We start from the raw sequence: 26212 nt of genomic DNA on the forward strand, positions 1-26212 counted from the left end.
TATGTTCAGCTCAAGCCTTTTGAGGTCGTGTTTTGTTTTGTTTTTTCCTCTCCTGCATTCATTTGGACCTCTTGGAAGTGAAATTAATTACAGCGTTGATCCCAGGCGTCTAAAGTCAAGACCTTGCCACCATGCCTAGAAATATGATCTAAAGTAATATAATCTCTTATAATGAATTTTTTCAAGGTCTAGAGCTGTGCTTCTAAAATTTAAAGCACACTCAAAAAATCCTAGCGCTCTTTTAAAAGTGCATTTTTTGATTCAGTAGGTCTGGGGTGAGAGCTGAGCGTTTGCACTTGCAGTCCGCTCCCAGGTGATGTGGATGCTCTGGTTGGAGGACACACTTTGAGTAGCAAAGCTCTAGAAAACATCGAAGATCAGTTCACATGTTAGGAAAACAGCAGGTATTTTAAGCCGGCACAAGCCATCCAGATAGCGGTGGTACAGCTCCTTCTGGAAAGGGTCTGGACTACAAGGCTATGTGCTGAGCACTTCTTTAGGGAGGGTGCAAAATAAAATCATCACCACTGGGGACCAAGCTTCAAGAGGACATGATTTATCACTTGTCTCTATATAGTACTTATGAGAGAATCACTTATGCCAAGAAAAGATATAGGGGCTGGAGGAGGGGAATGATCTTTAGTACTTTCTTAGTACTAACCCTTGCTGCTGTTATATGGCTGGAGAATTTCCATCTTTTTGAGGTTTTGAGGTGCCCTTCTCCAAAAGGTAATATATTATTAATGTATATGCATATGCATATATATGTATGTATGTGGCCAATGTATTATTGGTGTATGTAAATTAATTTGAATATGTTTATACATATACATAGTTAATAGTGAGGGTTCAGTCATTTTAACTATACATTTAAGGCCACCCTGTTAAAATTAAAGTCAAAAGGTGTTAGTAATTAGGCTTATAGTTTTATGTACTTTACTAAGTCTTGTACTCTCTAAGTTTTCATTGGAAATTCCCTGGAGGTCCAGTGGTTAGGACTCAGCGCTTTCACTGCGGTGGCCTGGGTTCAATCCCTGGTCGGGGAACTAAGATCCTGCAAGCTGCATGGCACAGCCAAATAAATTAATAAATTTTTATAGCTGCATCCATGTTAGCTCTTGATTATAGACTGCTAAGTGGGCTAGGATGCTAACCTAGGTAAGAGACTGAAATCACTGAAATTGATGGTAGGCCCCCTTCTTCAACCTGAGCAGACCCATGTTTGCCTTCTAACTGTAGGTGGTTTCCACAGAAGATTTCGGTTGAAAAGCACTCATATGAACTATTAATGTTTCCTTCTATGGACAACGTTCCAAGGACAAGGGAGATCTCTGCTAGAGAGAAGCCCTTCCCAAAAGCAAGTGTGGCTCAGGAGATACAACTTCTGTCAAACTGTCTGACAAAGGTACAAGACATTCTCTTGGGAACTGAGGTGGAGGATGAGGGTGGATGGAGTTAAAGGGGTGTTTGGATATGGGTCATGGGTTGCAGGGAAAATATTTGCTTTAAGGAAGCAGGGCTACTACAGTGAGACACCTTGATGCTACAAGTCTACCACGAATTGAATTTTTTTTAATTTGTGGAGAGGGAGGGTAGACAAGTGAATGTGAGCATGTCGGCAAAGGTTCAGGTGCCAAAGCTGTCTTGAACCGCACTTTTGCTTTAGAACTCTGTTCTTAACAGCATTGAGGTTGGTCAGGAGTTCACACTGGAGGAAGTATTGACTGGTACATTTGCTGCTTCCTGTCCAAGCATGTCAGACTAAAAGACTGTGCCGCTGAACAGAGCCTTGGCCTTTGAATTCTTCTTTGGCCCATTTCTCCTGCACACAGTAACTTTTAAAAAATACTGGATATAAGTTTTAGTTTGTGGCAGTAGTAATTCGATAACGAGGAGTGTGTGTTTGTGTGTGCACTTCTGTTTATCTGCTTCTTGCATCAGAACATCCTCCAGCTGTGGGCCTTTTCCTTCTCTGTATGTAAAGCCAGTAAACAAAACCAAAAGCCATGGGAAAAGGGTAAAGAGAGCAGCAGAAAGGAACGTCCTCTTTTGTGAAAAAGCCTGCCACCAGCTTTTAAAGAAAAGTTGATGGATCTTCTTCTCTTGCCTATATTAATAGAACAAAGCAGCGATCCTGGAGCAGAAATGAAGTTGGAAATGTGTTGGAAATGAATTTCATTCTTGTGTTGGGGTTTCTCCCTGAAGATGAGACTTTTACATCTGATTTTAAGGAACGATTGGTTATAGGGAAAAGGAAAAAAAGGCAAGCATCTGTCTTACAGGTTAACTTTTAAATTATACTGTTCGGTTTTGGCACGGAAGACCCGGCTTTTAACTCACCAGTGAAGTCTGCGAGGCTGGGCTTTACATCTATTTTTATCCCATACACTCTACCGCTGGTTCAGTAAAAGGTTGCTGGATTTCTTACAGAACTCCTATCCACATTCAGTCCTGAAGCGGGGAGTTGGGGAGTTGAATCAGCTTTTGCTCGACTTGGGGTAGAAAAGGTGCTGGGGAGAGGAATCCAGGCAGGATCATTCAGGGTAAGGTGACGGCAGACGTGGTAAGACTGGACTCAACCAGCTGAGTGTCAGGGCAGAGTTAGTCTCGGAGAACAGCAGCTGCCCCCGTGCTGGAGCGCAGGACAGACCAGGGAGGCCAGGTGGGGCGGTGTCTCTGAGATAGAGGGGGGCAAGGTTACGTACAGCCGGACACAAACTCTTAGCTGGCTCTCCATGTCAGCATGAGCGGTAACCAGGGTCCTGGGCAACTGCACGTCAGCCTATCAGAATTCATGGGAGGTTATTTCTTAAGTGAAATTCTAAAGAGTTAAAGGATGAATTTGGACAGTGATGGAATGGATGACATCATCAGTCAAGAATCCCCATTGGATATGGAGGGGGATTATAAAAAGGTAAGGGGGGAGAGCTCTTTTGTTTGTAAACAATCGGACCATTTTTCTAACTGGGAGAAAGATCACCCTTGAGGAGTGGCCAAATTCCACACTCAGTGGCCATTGCTATAATCTATTCAGGAAGGCTAAATGCTCAGAATCGAATGCATTAAGCTGGGAGAGTTCTTCTTTCTGTGTTTCCCAGTTTGTATTCATTAATATATTATAGCAGTAACTGGAATACACATGTTGTTTTTCTGAAATTGAAAAACATTCTATTATGCATATAGTTTCTAGGCAGGCTTTTTATGTGAAGGAATAATTTTTTAAATTACTGACATGTTGACAGTTCACCTGCAAGAAATAATTACTAGCATGTGTAATCTATCTTTCTGAGTTTGGCTTTTTTAAACAATGAAAAATATAAAGGTTTACTAAGAGAAGTGTGAGGTTTTAAAAAAAAAAAACTGATACAGTATCTGCTAATTCTTTGCTTGCCTTTTCTTTTGAAAGTCAGTAAATATATTTTTGGTATGTTTTTTATGCTAATTGTCTGGTAATAACAGCCCCAAGTAAAAATAGCTTTAGTTATATGGTTGAGGTAATGAAATTAAACTACAAGCATATGCTTGTCTGTCCACAGAAGGCTAAACACTGTGTCCTTCCCCCTTATTATTTCCCATAAGTCAAGTGTAGGTCACAACACAGCCCAGTATGAAGAATCAGGGACCTTCCATCATGGACCTGGAAGGAAAGACCTGTTTTCCCTCAAAGGCAAATATCCTAAAACAGTAAAACTTGCTCCTAAATTTTTAATTTGATCAAATACGTCACTAACTTTTTTCCCCTAGATTGAGATAAAAGCTTCTGTCTTGATAGATCTTTACGTATAATAATGTAAAATATGGCAATTTAAATCTTACATACATAACTGTGTGTGAGTATGAGGCCTGTTTTAAGGACATACTTTATTTCTTAGAGCAGTTCACAATAGTTTATGTCATTTCTCCAGGAGCTGAAACTTAAATAGGTTTAAATGACCTGCCCTGTTGATCTGTGTGTTTTTTGTCCTTTTTGTCCTGTGTGTTTTGTGATCCCCAAGAAGGAAGTGAGGGCCCAAGGGGATAAGTGCTCATAGAGTCTTGAAACCCAGACACCTCTCCGATGTCCCCTCCTGCCGGAAGTGGGTGTGCAAAAGATACTTGGGACACTCAGCAATCAGAGTCGGGCACTTACCCAACCCGGTAGAACAAGTGCACAGTTCTCATATTGCCTCTATTTTCAGTGCCAAAGGACTAGTCACGGTTTTCTTTGTCACAGCGTTTCTCAGCTAGGAAAGTGTAGGTCAGTTTGCACTTAGGAAAATGAAAGACATACCACTGCTAATGCAATAACAATAAAGTAATGACCACTGTAGTTTCATCCTACTTAGAAACAGAGAGCCCAGATGCCTGGAATGACCGAGCCATGGTATGCAGGCAACCTGATACAGCGTTGACTAAAGTGACAAACATGTAAGGCTCAAGTAGCTTTAAAACATCAACAACAACAAAACAGAGTTGAATTGTATAACCCTTAATCTCACTCAGGCAGTAGAACACCACATGTGACTTCAAGAGTAATAGTATCTGAGAGGTTAGTACAAAAGACCACTGGATGAAACTTTTAGATGTGGAGGATGCCCAGCGATCAGTATATATTGTTGTGGACCCTAAACATGGAAGTCGTTCTGTTGTCATTTCAGCTTTTAACTATTTTTCTCAGGCAAAGTGCTTTCAAATGTATGCATATCATGATAACTACAAAGGCTTCCTTTTTAAAAAACCACTATTGATCATTTCATTAAGAACTTCTAGTGAAACAGGGCAACATGTGCTTTCTTTAAAATACAAAGGATAGAAAATAATTAGCTAATATAAAAATCACTTTTCCTAATTAGAATCTTTCTTTTCTAAGTTTTTTTTCTCTGTTTGGTTTTTGCTGTTTGGCTGACTACCTAGAAAATTAAATTAGATGCCATAAAGCAGTGGTCTGTAGGGTTTTTTCACCTTGTATTCATCAGTAAGATGTTTTTGAGCCCAAGCCTTTAATATACATATATTCTATTCATATATTACACATATATACCACTGTAAAAGTACATCTTTTATGTATAAAACATATACAGTCGTCCCTTGGTATCCACAGGGGATTGGTTCCAGGATCTCCATAGATACCAGAATCCCAGGATACTCAAGTCCCTTTTATGAAATGGCACGGTATTTGCATATAGCCCACACACATCCTCCTGTACACTTTAAATCATCTTTAGATTACTTATAGTACCTAAAACAGTGTAAATGCTATGCTACGTAAATAGTTGCTGGGTACATGGCAAATTCATGTCTTGCTTTTTGGAACTTTCTGGCATTTTCCCAAATATTTTTGATCTCTGGTTGGTTAAATCTGCAGATGCAGAACCCAGAGACATGGAGGGCTGACTGTATACAAATAGATATTTTTAAGAATAAGATGTTTAAAACGTAAATAAAAATACAAGTTTTAATAATTTCTTCTTTCATCTCCTGTCACTCTGAGGTCAGTTGTCCAAAACACTTGGAAAATCGGTATATCCCTGCCTGGGTACAGTAGAATTTTTTATACCAGTTGCACTGATAAATACCGCATGTATATAGGGATTATTTTACAAGGTTGTTTCAAAGTCAGGCAAACAGCCTTCAGGGGAAAGGTCACTTTATGATGACTAAAATTAGATTCCACCCAGGCAAAGGAAGGAAAAGAGTACACATCTGTTTCAGTTCCTTGGGGAAGGTCCTGATATTTCATTAAGGACCTCTGGTTTGTTCAGTAATAGTAGTAAGACTGTACTCAACAGAAAGCACATCTTAGTGTCTAGGAAGGAAAGCCTGCACCTTGGCAGAATCCTAGGTGTGAAAGTCCGGTCTATCACGGCCCTGCCTTTCTCTGAGCAGCCTCTGACCCACTGGGTCCCACAGCCCATTGTCTTGAGGACACAGAGGCACATAGCCTGCCAGTCGATGTCCTGACCCCGTCAGCCGTTACTCACCAAGAGCCTTCCTGTGTCCCTGGCATTGTGTGTGGGGCCAGGATCCCGAAAGGGAGGCTGGGCTTTCCCTCAAGGAGCTCACAGTCCAAATGGGGAGGCGTACAAACAAATAAGCTGCCGTGGACTTGATGCCACCTGGAAGGATGTGGACCTTCAGATGGTCAGTGTGGACCTAGAAAACACACAGCCTGCACCATCTCAGGGCTGGGGATAGATCCAAATTATACCCGTGGAGAGAGAGAGGAAATCAAGAAAATGTAACATGAAGCACGGGAGAGGACTGGCTCCCACTTTGTCCCAGAGCAGAGCAAACACCAGCAGGCTGGCCTTACCTTCTGTCCCCAGGCCACTCCTGGCAGAAGGAGCTGCCGGCAGGGCCGTGTGTGGTCGGAGGATGGGCAAGCCGACTTTGCCTGGCTTTGTTTCTCCGGGGTGCTGTCTCTAGTGTGGTGCATCCAATTATGGTGAAAGATTAGGGAGGAGCCCGTGAACAAATTAAAAAGCTGGAAGGAACAATATTTAAAGTGAAGCCACAGCTGCGCCTCATGTTTTTTTAAAAAGGTGAATGGAAATGACTGCTTGAGATAAACTGTAATAAACAGGAACGCAGAATGCCAGCTGCCATTCCAGACAAGAGCTCTGCCCTCCCCACACAATTACTGAGGAAAAGCAGCCGTCGACCTCCATGAACCCTCCCGTCTTCCTGTCTGGAAGGGCTGAATATGCTTGAGGAACCCTGTTAAGTTACTGAACCCCGGAGCCCAGCCCTACCTCAGCCCCCCGGGACAGTCTCTTCCACTTTCTGGGCCAGGATCTCCTTTTCTTTCAAGGGAGGAACAGGCGCGGTTGGTTTTAGGTCTTGTAAATATGAAGGCTCGTAACTCCTAGTTCAGGTTTCTTTGCATCGTATCACCCTGTTGGCGCACCTCGGTAAGCCAGCGTGGTAGGGAGTGGGTTCTTTCAGATAACGAGATTTTCCAGATACATAGTATGTGAATTATACCTCAATTTAAAAAATAAACACACACACATTTTGGGCGGAGGGTACGGTTTATTTTTTAATTGAGGTATAATTCACATACCATAAGATTCACATGTCCAAGTATATAGTTTGATGGTTTTTAGTGTTTCATACGGTTCTACAAACCACTAGTATCTAATTCCAGAATATTTGCATCAGCACCCCCCAGGAAAAGCCTGTCCCCATTAGCAATTACTCCTAATTCCCACCTCCCCACCACAATCATCAGTGTACTCTCTGTCTTTTCTGGATTTGTCTGTTCTGGACATTTCTGGATCTCTTTTATCCTTTTCTCCACTCTTCTCAGGAGGTTACCCCGCCCCTACCTTTAATATTAGCAGTAAGACCATTTAATGAATTTCTCTCTGGATCAGACACTGTGCCAAGTACTTTCTATATAGTATTTCATTTAATCCTTTTTATTATTATTATTATTTTAATTTATTTATTTTTTATGGTACACGGGCCTCTCACTGTTGTGGCCTCTCCCGTTGCAGAGCACAGGCTCCGGACGCACAGGCTCGGCGGCCATGGCTCACGGGCCTAGCCGCTCCGCGGCATGTGGGATCTTCCTGGACCGGGGCACGAACCCGTGTCCCCTGCATCGGCAGGCGGACTCTCAACCACTGTGCCACCAGGGAAGACCCTCATTTAATACAACCTTAAAAATAAGGTATCTTTATCCCTTTTTTCAGAAAAAGACACTGGGGCTTAAAGTGTCTCCATAACTTGCAGTAGTAAGTGTCAGAGTGAAGAGGTTAACTTGGGTCTTCTTGGTCCCGATTGCCCTGTGCCGGGCTCCTGCTCTCCCTCCCTCCTGGTCACACACCTGTGTTCGGCTACCCCAGATCCTCAGCCCACCTTGATATGGGAGGCAGGGGACACCAGCTTCCTGGTGGTTGATTGTGGTTTGGCTGTTGCATAACCTTGCAGTAGGTGTTTTAGACTGTTGTGTTCTGACAGTGATACTGAAGGAGTGAGGTGGTTTTACAGACTTGTAAAATGGCACCTGTTAAAAATAGAGTCCCCAGATAACACTGTCCTGTGTTAAAAGTAGTCTCTGAAGGCAATCATTTGAGAACCCGGGAGAGCTCAAGATGCACCCAGCAGTTCATGTTTTGGATATGCTGCTCAGAGGTGAGGAAAATTTTCAACTGTGTCCCTTTAGGATTTGACATTTAAATACTCCCACTACATAAGTCATCCTTGTCGATTGCACCCTGGGCTCCTGTACTTCCACCAGAGTTCCCATGCAGCCGGAAATGGCTACTGAACTTCAGCCCTAGGGGTTTGTTAAATACTTTTGCTCCAGTACTTAAAAATTAGATGTTCAAGTGTTAGGGACTGCAGGACAGCACTTCTTTTTTTGTTTTAAAGAAGATGTTGGGGGTAGGAGTTTATTAATTTATTTATTTTTGGCTGTGTTGGGTCTTCATTTCTGTGCGAGTACTTTCTCTAGTTGCGGTGAGCGGGGGCCACTCGTCATCGCGGGGCGTGGGCCTCTCACTATCGCGGCCTCTCTTGTTGCGGAGCACAGGCTCCAGATGCCCAGGCTCAGTAGTTGTGGCTCACGGGCCTAGTTGCTCCGCGGCACGTGGGATCCTCCCAGACCAGGGCTCGAACCTGTGTCCCCTGCATCGGCAGGCGGACTCTCAACCACTGCGCCACCAGGGAAGCCCAGGACGGCACTTCTGTCTGCCTGCTCATGTTTATCTCCTCTCCCTATAGTGTGAGGAGAAGGAATGCAGTCGATAGGCCAAACCATCCTCAGGGTTAACTAATTGTAAACAAACATCTCCATCCTCTGAACTGGCATCCCAACCCTTTATCAAAAGGCAAATCCTTAAGTAAAACAGATGTCAGAAGGCCCCTGGACCCTCCATGGATGCCCGTCCTGGACTTCAGGTATCTAAAGGCAGCTCTCCCGTTGAGTCTGATGCTGAGCAAGCCGAACCCAGGTCTCAACATTGCCCAACAGCCCGGCCTGACATCTAGTCCAGAGGACTTGTTTAGGTAGATGGGTGCGAGGATGCACAGATAAGAGATTTCAACAGCATTTCAGGAGACCTTTCTGGATTGTTTAGTGTAAGTATCTGAAATAGAAAATGTCAGAAAAGCAAACTGAAAACAGAACAACCAGACTTACTATCCATTCAGTGATACAATGGAAAGATACTAGGTTATTTAACTTTCACTTCCACTAATAATTGAAAAGCTCTTCCCAGGAAGCTTGCGTCTTGAAGTAAGATGCAAGAACTTGAAATAACCTGCACAGAGCAAGTATTTATGCCCTTGACATTCAAAAGCATACAATCCATATTTTTACAGAATGCTGTTTTCGTATTTTGATCTTGCGATAAACCCATAGTGAGAAAATAACTAGAAAGTACTATCAGTATATTTGGGTTTTCTTTTATTTTTTGTTTTAAAGAAAATTAATAAAATTTGCCTAATTAACGAATAAGTTCTGTCCTTCTGATTCCTAATGTTTAAAAGCCTCAGACTCCTCCGCACTAGAATGCCGCCTATAAATTTAGACTAAAACTTTCTTTCTTAAGCCGAGGAGAGAACTAAGAGTGACTATTATTTTACTAAAGGAAGAGTTCTTTTCCACTGGGAGCTCCAGAATGCCAGTTGCATTCCCTGGTGGATGCCGCTCATGGCAATGATGCCAGATATCACTAGGCAATAGATTGCACTGAAGCAACGGGATCACTAATTGCTTCAAAACAGGCATCCTGGCAAGGCCTTTGGCAGAGGCCAGACGGCTGCAAATGCAATGCACCTGGATCCAGAGTCTGGACATTCCCCGGGCAACAGATCCGTGCTCAATTAAAGAAGAAGCAACTCTGTGTTGCATGTAGCTCCTCGATCTGTTCAGGTGTTTAAAGCCATGGTTCTCAGGATGTTTGAGCCAGCAGCATCTGGGAACTTGTTAGAAATGCGCTTTCTCAGCCCCACCTCAGAGCTTCTGAATCAGAAAAATAGTCTCTGGTTTTGCAAGCCTTCCACATGATTCTCATGTATAATCAAGTTTGAGCGCTACTGGCTTAAAGAAATTTGTGACCAGAGAGAGAGAGGGCCACGTTGTGCGTGTACCCACCCATGCGATTCTCCACTTGGCACGATGGCACAGCAACCTCCCTGCATCCAGAGTTTCTTCCTGGGCCTTGGGGGACCAGGGTATTCATCAGCTTCTAGAATAATGCAGCCCCCAGCCCTTAGGAAGTTTTTTCTCAATGGCACATTGCTTTCCTTTTTCCCATTGGTTATCATTGCTTTAACAGACGTGAGGCCTGTGTGGGACACCCAGGTAGAAGATAGAGAAAGAAAATTCAAGGCCTGGAGGCTTCTTCAACTTAGAGAAACTTCTTGTGAAATAGCTAACCCCTCGCAACTTCTGAGGCTTGTTAGAGATGCAGGGTCTCAGGCCCAGCCCCTGAGTCAGAGTCTGCATTTTAATAAGATCCCCAGGGGATTTGTAGGCACCCTGAAGCATAAGAAGCACTGACAGAGGTAACAGCTTTAGCAAGGCAGAAAGGAGGCTGCTAGAAGTGGTATCTTCCTGGATTTGTAGTGAATTGTACTGAGGCAGCCTTATAAAATAAGCACATCCAATAATATAACAAGCTATTTCAGTTCCCATGGTGCCCAGGTAAAAGTAAGAAACCTTGGAGCTGGGAAGGAGGGGAAGATCAATCCAGGGAAGAGATGGAAGACAGGAAACCTGGGGGGAAACATTTTCCTTTCTCCCACTTCCCTTCCCCACGACTGAATCCCATCCAGGCCCCGGTTGCCCCTGCTTCCACGCTTAACATCTGCTTTTGTTCCTAGAGCATTGCTGTGCCATTCGCATCAACTGCGCCCCCGGACTCTCTAAGCCAAGCTTCCTCAAATAGTCTTCCTCCTTTGGGGAGTTTATGGAACCTCTTCCTCTGGGTCAGACAGGCCCTCTCCTTGCCAGCTATCTGGAATCAGCATCTGTGTAGGACTCAGAAGGAAGCAGCTGCTGGCAGTGTCCTGAGCACCAGCTGGCTTTCGGTTTAGGCTCGGGATGTTATGTTCCAAAGTGTGTTTCTGAGAACCTCAGTGGGCCCGCAGCTGCCCCCGGGAACATGCAGTTTGCCAATTAAATTTCAGAAATGCACAAGACACACAGCCTTCTGCTTATACATTTGTAAGGCCGGCATGTGAAAGACTAGGTGGCCCCTGCTTCAGAGACACAAGGATGCTTCGAGCAAGGTGAACGGGGTGCCAGAGGGACGAAGGCGGGACCCAAGGAGGGGCTCGGGTAACCGGTGTGTAAGGACCGGGTGCAGCCGTGTCCTGAAGAAAGTATGGAAAGGACTTGGGGACGGACCAGATTTGGAGATAGCCGATATTTAACCAAGCAGAACATTAGCTTGGGCCGTTTGCTTTTTATTTCTTTTACCAAATCCCCCCTCTTTCTTCTCGTCGACTTTGGGGAATTGCAGCAGAATGGTGGCACAATGGGAAAGGCTGAGCACCGGCGTTCGGGGTCTGAAATGGCTCAGTGGTCTGTGTTCTGAGATCTTGGCTCACAGGATTCCCTCAAAAGCCATCGTGAGCCTTATCTGCCCAGGCACAGGGGGTGGCAGCAGGGAATTCGTCGACAGGCAAGGACAAAACACTGCCTGTGGCTGGTCAATGGTGAGTTTGTGAGCACATTTTCACTCTTGATAATGGTCTCGATAGTCTTTCTGCCTCATAGTGATGAGCCGTTCCTCCTCAGGTGCCGTCTTGCTTTTTGCCTGCAATATCCATTTTAGACGTTTCACTTTTGTTTTATGACAGTATTTCCCAAGGCCATTTTAGGAGGGGACATGGCTCCGCTTGCCATAAACACACTTGGCGAGTGTAGTTTTGAGTCCGCTTCTCCCTTTTCCTGTGCACTTCACTGTTTCTCGCCCTGGGGCATGTTTGTGCTTTGGGGGTTTGGAGGACATAATTGCCCTGCAGGTGTAATTCCTTAGAGAACAAAAGAAGTTTGAAATTACACATACATACACACACACACACACACACACACACTCATACTTTACACATGTGGGCAACAAGAAGGAAATCAGGTTCCAGTTGTTGAATTTTAAGAGAAAAACTGTTTTACTAGTCAGTTGAATCATAGTTACTTGAAAGGTTAGGGCGGTTTGTTCCGAAAGGAAGATTGAGCAGTGGTGTCCAAAGAGTGGCTCTGATAAGAAGATATTTGTGTTGTAAGTATTTGCAGTTATGATTAGGCATGTGGTGTGTATGTTTTGCAGTCAGGTGTGTTCTCCTTTTCTGGGAAAGCATCACATCCGTCTCAGGAAAGAAGTCGATCTGGATCGAATGAGTCCTGCCTCTTATCTTCAACATGGTGTCCACGTGGACACCTTAGCGATCGATGTGGAGAAGAGAGGTGGAAGATCTGGCACCAGAAAGATGGACATTCAGAACTCTCAGACCTTTATAGAGAAATAAGCAAAGCTAGGAGTAAGTAGTTTAGAGAAAAGCAAGTACATTAACTGAAAAATTTAAATATTTAATCTCACTGGTAATCAAAGAAATTAAAATAAAAAGAATAACACTTTTTGCCTATCAAATTAAAAACACTGGCATTTTTTTTTAAGTGAAAATACTCAGTGTTAGCCAGGATATAGTGAAAGCTGCACCCTTTTTCATTGCTGGTGGGCATGTACATTGGAACAGATTTTCTCTCGAGCGGTGTGACAGAATGTGTCAGGAGCCTCAACAAGTGTTCACACTCAGCTGATCTGGTAATTCCACTTCAAGGAACTTATCCTGAGGAAATAATCAGACATGTGGGCAGGAATTCATGTAAAATGCTAACTTCTCTGTAATTTTTAATTGGATACAACCCAAATGGGTGACAATAGAAGATAACGCCAGAGGAGAGAATGATATGCGGCCATTTACAATTGTATTTTTTAAGAATTTTGAATGGAGGGAAATTCTCATAATATAAACATTATGATCTCAATTTTATAAAAAAGAGAAAAATACACATATAAGGTAAAAAAAGCTAGAAGAAAATATACCAAAATGTTAGCAGTGATCTGTGTCTAAGTGGTGGGATTATGGTGGCTTTTATATGCTTTATACTTTTCTTGATTTGTTCAGTGGGATCCAGAGAGAGAAGAGGAGAAGGGGAGAAAGTTTGTGTATTACAAAACAGTTGTCTTTAAACTGTTAATGAAGTATTCTGTATAAAAATAGTAATTAGTGTAAACAGAAATATTTTTAAGACCTTCTCCACTATCTATAGCTTTAGCATACAAAGTAAATCAGGAAAGATAGACATGAAATCAAGTGTGTGTTCGCACCTCAGACCTGGGAAAGGTGTTTTCTTTAAATAAAACCTCTTCCAGACTCCAGGCTGATGTTGGACAACATTAGTCATTAACACACATGTTGTGATCTACCGATTTTATATTTGAATATTTCATTCCACTCAACGGTTTTCTGACTGTAGAGGACATTGAGTGAGATTCTCTTTTGGCTGTTATATGGATTGAGAAATAGGTTCACTGACTACATTGAATCTGTGTGGCAGATTTGGGGATTTTGAAATGAATTTGTTTTAAATAAAGATGTCAAGTGTTGTGGTTCTGTTTTGGCAGGACCATCACCAGTACCAGCCTTACATATTTGGAAGGGTGGGTTGCTTTAATTAACGTTCCCAGCAGTACAGTTGCAAGTAGTTAGTGAAATTAAAAGCATTCTTACTTCCCTTTACGACTTCATGGTTACTTTCTCAGGGCTCAGTGCTGTGCTAGCCCGGTAACAATATGAGATCAGCATCACATCTGTAACTGTATAAAAGTAGTCTTGGGACTTCCCTGGTGGCACAGTGGTTAAGAATCCGCCTGCCAATGCAGGGGACACGGGTTTGAGCCCTGGTCTGGGAAGATCCCACATGCTGTGGAGCAACTAAGCCTGCGAGCCACAACTACTGAGCCTGAGTGCCACAACTACTGAAGCCTGTGTGCCTAGAGCCCGTGCTCCGCAACAAGAGAAGCCACTGCAATGAGAAGCCCACGCACACCAACAAAGAGTAGCCCCCGGTCACTGCAACTAGAGAAAGCCCGCATGCAGCAAGGAAGACCCAATGCAGCCAAAAATTAATTAATTAATTAAAAAAAAAAAGTAGTCTTTCACCTTGTGGCTGTATTAACAGATACACACAAATACAGGAGCTCCTAGTATGACACAGTTCCACTGGTACATGACAAAATGGCGGGGGAGGGATATCTATATAGACAGATAGATTTAAATATAATTGCTAAGTATGAAAGTTGAAAGAATGCTTGTAGTGTCCAAGAATTTTTAAATGTTAGAGAAAAGGAGAATGAAGATGAGCTTTCCTTCGCCCAGAAGTTCTCAAACCCATTGAAACTAAATACCCAGTGCTAGAGTCTAGGGATGTGTATTTTACACTTAATCTTAGCCCAAAGGTACAGAAGCAATGGGAATGTGCATTTTAAAGTCTCTACAGGAAATTCTGATGCAGACCGTTGAAGCTGATGCTGTCTTAGCGGTGCTGCGCTGTTGTATATTTTATTCTGTGCTTCCCATATGATATCTACTAGCCACCTGTGGCTCTGGAGCTCTTGAAATGCAGCTCGTATGACTGAGGGACTGAATTTTTTATTTTAATTAATTAATTTTTAATTTGAATGTAAATAGTTACATGTGACTAGTAGCTATCATAGTAAACAGCAGCCTTAACCTGTAGTATATTGCCCTTCACTTGGGGATGAAATGAAGCCATTTTTCAGCCTGTCCTTCCCATAGGTTGTACATTTCATTACTGTGACACAGTGATGCTCAGATGATGGCTCAGAGCTTTCACTGTAACTTGTGGGTACTGGCAGCAGCAAACGTGGCTCCAGAACCTCCTACTGAGAGAATCAAGGCGGTCGTGCGTTCCATAACCACACCCACTCACGTGAGCTGGGTTTCGTTATATAATTTGTTCCGCAGAGTCTTCAGCCCCCTGCTCAGAACATAAAATGGTGCTTCTCACAGCCTCCCTCATCCCACCAAACAGAAAACCAAAATCTCATTCTCACCCCAGGATGTCTAACTCATTGTTTGTTTTTTGTAGTTGTTTTATTTTTAGCTAAGGAAATCATGTCTCATCTTCTGTCGTTTAAAGGGTTTAAAAGTTCAGCATGGTGAGTTTTTATGGGACTTTTATGCGAAGCCAAGTGTTGTAAACGTATCCAAGTTATCTCAGTAGTGTAGTTTACCAAATCCTTTTCCTATGCACACCGACCTGACTTCCCTTCAAAATATGAAACAGATGGGTCCAGTGAGAATCCTCCAGCTATTCCAGGCACTAGGTTAGGATTTCTCACAATCTAAACCTGGTGAGATGAGCTTGAATGGAAACAAGAGTCCCCATCAAGACTGTAATGGGTGGAGGCAGGGGCTGTGTCTATCCGTCCTGGGCCGTCTTCTAGCGTCACAGCGTAGCTCCTGCCTCTCAGAGAGGCTTGGTGCCTGTTGGTTGAACGAATTAATGTTCTTGCCATAGAGAAAGTGGACTGAAGGGACCATGTAAAGAAGTGAAACGATCCAGGGAAGGGCCACATTTGAGATAAAAGTGATTTGATTTCGGACAAAGTGCTTGCCCTCCATGACTTTACTCTGTTATATTTAGCAGGTAAGAGGAAGAAAGATTATAGTGCCCAATAACCTACAGGTGACCCTTTAACAACCCCTGGGGATAGGAGCGCCGACCCTCCACGCAGTCAAAAATCTGCCTATAATTTATAGTTAGCCCTCTGTCTGTGTGGTTCCGCATACGCAGATTCAACCAACTGTGGGTGGTGTGGCACTGTAGTATTTACTGTGGAGAAAGATCTGCTGTAAGTGCACCTGGGCAGTTCAAACCCGTGTCGTTCAGGGGTCGACTGTGGTTCTGTCTTGAGGATGATCATTTACTACCGTGATGGTGATTTCCGAGGCTAGCGATCATAAAGGACTCCAAAGCACTGAAAATGCTCACAGACGTGGAATCAGGAAAGACTGGTTGAATTTCAGTCTTAATAATTCACATGCTCTTGTGTTTTGGCCTGTTTACTTTTTGGCTAATATTATAGTTCTAAGAGACTTAGCAGTTAGATCGCCTCTGGTTGTGACGTATCTGCCTGCTTATCGGCATGTCTTATTTTCCTGAAATTTTAGGCACAGAAAAATGAAAGAGAATCTATCCGACAGAAGTTGGCACTTGGAAGCTTCTTTGATGATGGCCCGGGAATTTATACCAGCTGTAGCAAAAGTGGGAAGCCAAGCCTTTCCTCCCGGTGAGTGTTTTGAGTTGATTTTCTGATATGTGCCTAATGGATTTTGTCATCTGACTATGTATGTCTAATAAGAGATATCCTTTAAATCCTTGAGGATTTTTTCCCCATAATACTGCCGCCTTTATTTGCGTGCTAGACAGATCCCTCTCCACCTGTTTGTTGGGTTTGTTTTTTGGGTTTTAGTTTTGGGGATTTTTGGCCCATTTGCCCAGCCATTTGAGGTCAGATTTCTATATTTCATCTTTTTTCTAGACTCAATTCTGATTTTGCATTGTGAAGGGGGAGTCAAGCTACACTCTTAAGCAAGCTGACTGATGCTTGGAGAAGTGTGGCAGACCACCAGATTTCCCATTAAGCAGTCCCAAAGCATCCAGCCTGACCCCCCGTTGCATTTGATTGCAATGAATACTGGTAACTGAGAAATACAATTCCCACTTTGATCATTGAATGTTTATTACAGAGCTTAAACTGTCCTGCAGGTGGTTTTTTTTTTTTTTTTTTACCTTAATTGATTTCAGGGTATCACTGATCATTTGCATAACTTCTAATTCCAATTAAAATATATTAAAATTATGATTCTATCTAGAAAATAGGATTGTAGACCAGAGCTTCTCAAACTTTAATGTGCATATGTATCACCTGGGAATTGTGTTAAAATGCTGATTCTGATTTAGTAGGTTGGGGTGGGATGTAAGGTTCTGTATTTTTTTTTCTTTTTAATTAATTAATTATTTTTGGCAGTGTTGGGTCTTTGTTGCTACACTCAGGCTTTCTCTAGTTGCGGCGAGCAGGGCCTACTCTTCATTGCGGTGCGTGGGCTTCTCATTGCAGTGGCTTCTCTTGTTGCAGAGCGTGGGCTCTAGGTACACAGGCTTCAGTAGTTGCAGCACACAGCCTCGGTAGTTGTGGCTCACAGGCTCTAGAGCACAGGCTCAGTGGCTCTGCGGCATGTGGGATCTTCCCGGACCAGGGCTCGAACCCGTGTCCCCTGCACTGGCAGGCGGATTCTTAACCACTTCACCACCAGGGAAGTCCCAAGATTCTGTATTTATAACAAGCTCCCAGCTGATGTTCATGCTGCCAGTCCATAGGTCACACTTTGATTAGGGAGGGTATAGACAATCTGCAAAATTAACTATTACGAGTACAGGTATTCCAAGTGATTAAAGCACATAAAAGATTGTTTTAATAAAGATGGTAGTAACTGAAGACCCATCAGCATTCTCTTGATCCCTCCCCAAATATCCATTTCTCGTCAGAATGTCTGGCTCTTCCTTTGGGCTCTCTAAGAGCAAATATCCCCTGTATAAATACTAGGTATACTTACCATGTTAAACCAGGTGTGGGAGACAAATGATAGCATTCATGCATTCATTCAGCCAACGGATTTCCACTCTTTCCTTCATAAGAGGCCCAGAATTAGACACTTTAGTATCTATTTTATCAAGCTTTCAGCAAGCCTCATACTTCTGTCTGATCCTTACAGATTCGTCTAAATCAGCAAAAATCAGAAAGCACACACACACTCATATATGTGCGTATTTAGGAGTCACTCCTGGTGAGCTAGTGCCTGGAGACAGGAGCTGTGGCCTGGCCATGCAGTGTTTAGGCGTGTCCTCCTCAGCTGGGTGTGGGCCAGCTCAGGCTCAGAGGATTCCCTCGCTCTCGGCATATGTCATTCCAGAGCTGGAGGGTCAGCCTTCCCCTTTGCTATGGAAGCACCTCTTTCTCCTCCTAGTGGGATGTGGCAGGAGGACCTCGGGCCTAGGGACCTGGACACCTGAGGGTTAGTCCCAGTCAGCTTCTAATTCTGAGACTTGAGCAATTTACTTAGTTTTTTACCATGCCTCAGTTTCCTCACTTCTGTAAAATGAGTAGATTGGACCCCATAGTCTTATAGATCTCTGCTACTGCCCTCTAGTAGTCCCCAAAGCACCAAAAAGTTTTCTTCTAGAAACCCCATCTCTTTGCTCAGCCCTGTCATGTCCATCTGGTCCAAACGGGAGCTGTGGTTTTTAAAATCGAAGTTGTGTGTGTGTGTATGTGTATTATATGACTTTGAAAGTAAAGTAGAATTAACTACAGAGTATATAATAACAACATAAAAGTAACAGTCCCTGGTCCCATCCCTCTCTATCCTCGTCTCACTCTCCAGAAACAACAACTTTTAACTCCTTAGTTGTTTAAGCTGGTATTTATGTCTCTGAGCAAAATGCTTATCTTCTTACCTTTTACTTTTAAACCATTTACTGACTGCTAAATACGGAAGGTTGGGATTTAACTCTCTTTTACAGCCCTCCCACAGACATATCTATATATTCCTCCCCATCCTCCTAATATAATTACTTTATAATTTGCGGTCAAATAACCATTCAATTTTACATTATTAAGGTCATATATTATTCACCTTGAACCATGTAGTAAACTATGATTACTTGAGAAATTTTATTGTTTGTTCTGAAATTTAAATTGCCCCATTTTCCCCTTTGCCCGTCCCTGATTTGACTGCTGTATTATATTCCACCATGTGAATGTATCTCTTCTGATGATAGGCATTGGGTGTTTCAGAGGTTCTGCTCTTATAAACAGTGCTGCTTATAAACATCCTTGTATGTGTCTTCTGCTGTCTGTGTGCAAGAGTTTCTCTCTGGTGTGTACCTTGGACTGGTATTCCTAGGAAAATACATGAATGTTCCTATTTAGAAGATAATGCCAAACTGTTCAAAATAGTTGCACAAGTTACACTCCTACCAGCAATGCTTCAGAGATCCTGTGGATCTATATAGCCTTTCTAACACTCAATATTGTCAACTTCTTTCACACTTTTGTTAACTGAATGTGGGTATTAAATGATATTTCATTATGTTTATTAGCCATCTCTGTTTCCCCTTCTGTGAAATGTCTTTTTGGGCCTCATGTCCAAATTTCTATTGGATTCTTTGTTTTTTTCATTGATTTATGGAAGTTCTTTAGTTATGATTCTAATCCTTAATATGCTGTATGTATGGCAAATATCTTCTCCCAGGTTGTAACTTGTCTTTTCACTTCCTCAATGTGTCTTTATGACCAGAAGTTCTTAATTTTAATGGTAATTTTTATCTAACTTTTCTTTTAGAGTCAGTGCTTTCTGAGGCTTCTATAAAAGATCTTCTTCTATCCTAAGGTCCAAAAGGCGTTAACCTAGATTTCCTGTTAAGAGTTAAAAGTGTTTTTTTTTTTTAAGTCTGTAAGCAGTCAGGGGTTGGTTTCCTGATTTGGAATGGAGAAGTCTAATTTCATCTTTTTCCATATACATGACCATCTTTTCCATCATATTTATTAGTAACAATTCTCTTTTACTGACTGATCTAACAGACCACTTATGTATGACTATACATTAATGGGAATACATTCTATTTCATTGGTTAGTGTTTCTATCCCTGCACCAGTACCATACAGTTTTAATTACTATAGCTTCAAAATAAGTCCTGATATCTGGACTCTTTACTCTTCTACTGCCTATTCTTGGTTTTTTATTCTTCCATATAAATTTTAAATCATCAAATCAAGTTCAGCAAAATACTGTCTTGGGATTTTTGACTAGAATTGCACTGAATCTGGAAATATTGGGTTGGCCAAAAAGTCCGTTCTGGTTTTTCCATAAGATGTTATGGAAAAACCCGAACGAACTTATGGAAAACGAACTTACGGAAAAACCCAAACGAACTTTTTGGCCAACCCAATAATTTAGGGGAGAATTACATTTTCACAGTATTAAATTTTCCTATCCCTGTTTTCCATTTAGAGATACTGCATATCTTTTGTTATATTTATTTCTAGATATTTGATATTCTGATATTATCTTAAATTCTCTTAGATAATGCTTTCTTGTTGTTTGCTGCAGCTTACTTTGTACACTAGTCGTGTATCCAGCCATTTCGTTATTATTATACCTAGTATTTCTCTACTCTCCTATTATTTCCAGTAAAGTTGTCTGTACATTCTTTGGACGTTTAAAACAATATCATCTACAAAAAATAGCAGCTTTTAAAATTCCTTTCTGTCCTCCTACTTCTGGTTTCTTTCTTTGTTTTACCGCACTGGATAGGTACCCTAGTACACTGAGGATTAAAAATGGTAGTAGTTGGAATCCTTAGCTCATTTCTCATATTAAATGGAATGCTTCTAATGTTTCCATTTAGGATGATGTTAATTTTATGTTTTCTTTAATTTTACTCTTTATGAGATTAACATTGTTCCCTTATATTCATAATTTTAAAAACATTTTTATCATGAATGGGTATTTGATGTTATCATGTGCTTTTTCTGCATCTGTTGAGATGATTGTATGATTTTCTCTATTAATCTATTAATGAATTACATTTATAGATTTTCAAAATATTGAACAATCTTTGCATACCTATTATAAACCAAAATTGGTTGGGGGTATTATCTTTTTTTGAACAGTATTGGATTTTATACATAATATTTTATTTGGGGTTGTTATACTTACATTCATGAGTCACATGGGTCTGTTGTATTCTTTTCTTGTAACTTTTTTTTCTGGTTTTAGTATAAGTTTATGCTGGTGTAAATGAATTAGCTACTATTCCCCCTTTCGTATTGTCTAAGAAAAGTCTACATAATATTGGAATGAGCTGTTTCTTACCAGTATAACCATCTGGGCCCAGTGTCTACTTTGTATGTTTGATTTTAACAGCTTCTGTTTTTTAAGTGGTTTTAAGATTGTACACACTTTTGATTTCTTCTTGAGTCAGTTCTGATGAGTTGTATTTTCTAAGAATTTGTCCATTTTGTTTATGTTTTCAAAATTTTTCCCATCATGCTTTCTCATTTCACTGAGGGCATTAATTTTAGTTAAATTGTTCAAAATGTTTCCTTCTGATTTCTACGTTGTCCATGATTTTTTCTGAGTTTGTTTTTTTGTTCATTTTGATTTCTATTAATAAGTAAGTGTAAAACACTAAAAGCTGTTGTAAAGTTTCTGGTTGGGGCTTGGAGACATATATTGTCTTCTCAGAGAGACCTTCCCTGACTACCCAATTAAAAGGTAAACTCCCAACCTACCTACCACTTTCTCTTCTCTTACCCTGCTTATCCTCTTACCCTGATTTGTTTTTCTTTGTGGTCCTTATCATTACCTGATGTTGTATTATATATATTTTTAATCTGTTCCTTGTCTTTCTCTAGTACGAAAATAACCCCAAGAGAGCAGGCCTTTGTCTGTTTTGTTCACCACCATAACTATTGCTTCGACAGTGTCTAATACATAGTCACTGAATAGTTGTTGCATTAATGAATGGTGAACTTCACTTCAGAATGGTCAAATAAAAACACAACTGTTTGTAAGGGTGCATCCAATTAAAAGTGCTCAAAGCTCTTTTCTCTTGGGCTGTAAGTTGTCACAGGGAAGAACTCTTCAACTTCATCCTAAGGAATTTTAAGCCTGGCTGCCAGTGTAAGACTCTAGCAGGGGAATGGTTGACAATTCAGCACGTAGAATTTCACTTAATTCCTTTGATTTCAGTAAGGCGCTTCACTGCCACCTCAGCTGTGCCTAAGGGAGCCCTAGCCCAGAGCTCCCCTAATGCAGCCTCTCTAGATAGTAAACTTTCTCATCCTGCCAGACCACACATAGTCAGGACAAGTTAGAAGATCTAGGTTTTCCTTTCAGTTGTTTAATCAGTTTGGTTTGTACGCAGCCTTACCCCACTCCCCTGCCTTTGGATGCACCTGAGTATTTCCAGGATCCTGAAGTGAAAATGCATGTGCCTTCTCCACCAGCCACCCCTGCAGACACCTAGCAAATTGAAGTAATTAAGTCAAATACCCCTCATCCATCTGCCTTTTGTCTTTCAAAATATTTTCAAACTCTCTTGTGGGGGCTTCCCTGGTGGCGCAGTGGTTGGGGGTCCGCCTGCCGATGCAGGGGACGCGGGTTCGTGCCCTGGTCCGGGAGGATCCCGCAGGCCAGGCCGCGGAGTGGCTGGGCCCGTGAGCCATGGCCGCCGGGCCTGCGTGGGCGGAGCCTGTGCTCCACAACGGGAGGGGCCACAGCGGTGAGAGGCCCGCGTACCGCAAAAAAAACTCTCTTGTGTGCCACTGTCTCCTTTTCCATTTCCTTTGTCCATGTAAGTTCATACCTTATTTCTTCCTTTAATATTATTTTAGTAGGATTTCAGAAGAGAGAGAAGATAAATTCCTGTGTTCGATATGCCATGTGTAACTAGAAGTCTCATGAAGGTTTTTGTTATTTTTAATAGCAGAAATATAAAATCCTGTGCAGAAACCATGTATGTAAAACAAAGCAGACCTCTGGTCCAGGAGGACTGAAGGAGAGGGGTTGGGATACCCCCGCCCAGAACATGCCATCCCCCACCATTTCCCTTCAATGCCACTCTACTTCGCGCTCAGTGCCCCTCACCATCCCTCCCCTATAAACCCTCAAAGCCCACCTGAAACTCTTCTGGCAGAGCAGAATTTGAGAATCACTTAGTCATCTACCCTCTTTGGAGACACAGCTATCTAAACACATACGTATTTCACAGTAGCTCATAACAAGCTACACTTGTTGACTCGCCATAAGGAAGATTATTTATATCCTGTTCGTTCATATGTTTTCCTCTCCACATTCTGGGATGAGATCATCCTCTCTGAGAACACGATGACTTTTTGGATCCCCTTAGGGTGATGGTTAATAATGAGACTTAACGTTCCTAAGAAATGTCACTTTTTCCCTGTAAATTTAAAGTCTGTAAAGACTGACTGCCATTCTCCTTCCTCAGTAATAATGTAGGAGAAAAGCCTTAGGAAAGGTTCAGTTGCAATTGTGTAACCCATATTCTCCATCCCTATTAGAATTAGTGTTTCTCTAATGTATTACAATTCCTGAAATTCTTCATTGAGCTAGAAGTACCTTACCTCTTTCTTACAAAAGTACTTGAGGGATGTTAGAACTTTGAGGTCACTGATGTGGCACTCCAGAATGCTCCAAAGCACACATGTTGAACTAGTTAAATAATCAAAACCAGGTAAATATTAGCTGAATTTACTGCTTTAAGGAGCTCAGGACTCAATTTTAAATGAGGACTTACAATTAATTGCCCAAGCAATGGATTCTGAAGTGTTAAGCTTACTTTTAAGGCAGGGCCTACCCAGGTAAGTAGGATCCTTTGGCAAAACAGTGGACTTCTATTTATGCATTTTAAAGGGTGTTTACCTGTAAAAATTCACTTCATATGATGTGAGAAATTGTGAAGTAGCGGGAGGGTCCTTTGGGAAGACAAGTTTAAGCTGCTCCTGTGAGAGTAAGTCCTTCTCTGTTGGCCTTTGGGTTTCAGCCCCACTGAATTTTTCTAATTAGCGCTATCTCCTAAAGTACTTTTTAAAAGAATGACAAGCTATTAAATGTAAGCTAGACTTACGATAATCCCATAAAGACATTTCATGCCCAATACTGCAGCAAAAGAATTTTTGATATTGCTTCATAACTCAACTAATTAAATTTGACTTATACTGAAATGTGGCCAGTATAGGAAGTGCCGTATTTTTCTTCAAAATGTGCTAATCCACACATAATCAGCTTTTTCAAACTGAGATCGTATGACCTTTGTCCATTTTCTCTGTTTAAAAATGTTCCAGCTAAAAGCTTAAAAGGAAATGAGAGAAATGAATGACCTATTTTTGAAAGAAGTTTCTAAGAAATGTTAGATTTACTCATGTTCTTAGAAAAATTAAATATTCTTTTTCTCTTATGACTAGTATAATACTTTGCTATAAAATATTTTTTCATTGACCAAATTAATCTTGAATCAGCATTATATTTCGGATTCTGAGTTTATATAGCTTAGTGTTACTAAAGGAATGGAAACTGGCTTGGCTGCTGTGAAAACACAGGACAGAGTGGTCATTAGTAACAGACATCTAGGAAGTCTTTCATTTTTCAAACATTACAAGCTGATTTGACATCATGGAGAAAACTTTTTCTGCCATCTCCATTCTCCTTTTCTCAGAGTAACACAAAATGAACCTGACCCCCCAACTTCTCTTCTTCCCTTACCCCAAGATAGATTTTATTTACATGCACATAAATATAAATACAACATAATACAGTCTATTCACAAAGTATGCAATGTAATATTGTAACCTGGAAAAGGCTATATACCCTTCTCTCCATGCGTTGTGAAGATTATGAAAAGCAGAAATGCCCCAGAGAGCTTTTGAGACGCTCGTTTGAATAATGATTACTGTTTACTTATCTCAGCTGTTCCAACATCCCCAGATCAAAACTCATTTCTTTCTTGTTCTTATAGGTTTATTGGCGAATGGCTGAGATAAGACCAGTAATAGTTACCCACCACCTCCTCTTGTGTTTGGGCTGCGTGGAGGGGAGGGGGCGGGGAGGCACCATAGCCCAGGGAGTTGTCTCAATAGGACAGATAGCAGTGATCTAGAGAAGCTTTAAAGAAATTGGATTCATAGGAGCTTCGAATGTGAGGAACTGAGAATCTGAATATATAATCTGCCACAGATGACAGGTCAAACCAGCCTCATTTTGCCAGGAAAGTAAATCATCCTTTTGTCTCTGATAGTAATAATTTTTGCATAATTTCCTGGAAGAAGTAAGCACAGTGGTCATATATACCCAGCATGAGTGAGAAGAGGTTGTCCTGTTTCAACACAATGAAATTTGCTTTCCTGAAGTAATAGGTACATACTACAACAACCTCTTTGTAACATGCAACATACCTTTTGAACTTCATATTAATCTCATACATGTGTACTATTAATTTGCTTAGAAAATCCTTCATATGAGTAATTCCAAAATACCTGTCATTGCAAATGGTAGTTTGCAAATTCTTTTTTTATACTATTTGAAAATTCATCGGGTAATCTACAGAAAACCTATCATTTTTATGCCCTCCTCCAAGAATTATCTGCAGTATTCTAAAATATTACACAATTTTTAAAGTGAAGCAAAATTTGAAGTGGATCTTCTGAAGAGTAATAGGATTAAAATGGCAAAACAAATTTAATCATGTAAGCAATTCTTCTCTTTTACAAACCTGAAAGAAAAGCAAATTGGCATTTGTGAAATTTTCTTTGTCTAATAAATAGCCTCACTTTACAATAATGCCAATGACCCCAGTTTAATTAGGTGCAATTAATTTTGTGCAAGCGATATTTGACATCTTGCTAGAGGCATATCCAGCTGTACTCTGTCTTATGAATTTTATTATTATCGCCAGTGAGAATTCAGTTGTCAGAGCTACTGCAAAAGGGTGGGAGACAGGGAGAAAAAGGCCACAGGGCTGCATTTTATATTTAAAAATGGCTCCAGTGGGCAGCCAAATGTTTAATTAAAAGAACTTCTAGAAATGATTTTTCATTGGTGCATCATCTTTGACAAGTTATCATGACTTTATTACTGAAATTTGCACTCCCTTTAGACAGTGGTCCCTCACATGTGTCTGGACACACACAGCTCATATGAAGACTGGCTCCTTTGAGAGTTTACATAAGCACTCACTGCTATGAGAAAACAGCCTCACTGACTGCATGTGAGCTCTGTCATCTGGAGTTTTAACACAATCGTTTTGTTCAGTATTTTTGTAAAATTTTCTGTGCCCCTCAGATTATTCTCATTCAGATTATCACATGCATTAAAAACCCATGGAAGATATTTCAGAAAACCACTGCCAATAAAATGGTGACACATGCCTCCTTAACACTTAAAATTTTTTTATTTTTTGTTTTTTGTTTTTTCTTTTGGTGATGTGCCTTGCGGCATGCAGGAATCTTAGTTCCCCACCCAGGAATCAAACTTGCTCCCCCTGCTCTCATACTTTTACATGTACCTGTCCAGTTTTCCAAGCACCACTTATTGAAGAGGCTGTCCT

General features: G+C 41.4%; 1 protein-coding gene across 12 annotated transcripts in view; it reads left to right on the forward strand.

Annotated features, from left to right (window-relative positions):
- Window positions 1–26212, forward strand: part of SCHIP1 (schwannomin interacting protein 1) — a 125704-nt gene that overhangs the window by 80191 nt on the left and 19301 nt on the right. For 7 of the 12 annotated variants that reach the window (XM_065876828.1, XM_065876829.1, XM_065876830.1 and 4 more), the window contains one exon: window positions 16195–16313. The exons of 1 other annotated variant lie outside the window; for it this stretch is intronic. In XM_065876828.1, coding sequence (XP_065732900.1) covers window positions 16195–16313 — 119 coding nt within the window. Of the gene's footprint in view, window positions 1–2403; window positions 2915–16194; window positions 16318–26212 lie in introns of those variants that run through there. 4 more of the 12 variants (XM_065876834.1, XM_065876835.1, XM_065876840.1 and 1 more) reach the window with 4 other exon arrangements.

This window comes from Phocoena phocoena, chromosome 4 (assembly GCF_963924675.1).
Source record: "Phocoena phocoena chromosome 4, mPhoPho1.1, whole genome shotgun sequence".
Classification (NCBI taxonomy): domain Eukaryota; kingdom Metazoa; phylum Chordata; class Mammalia; order Artiodactyla; family Phocoenidae; genus Phocoena; species Phocoena phocoena.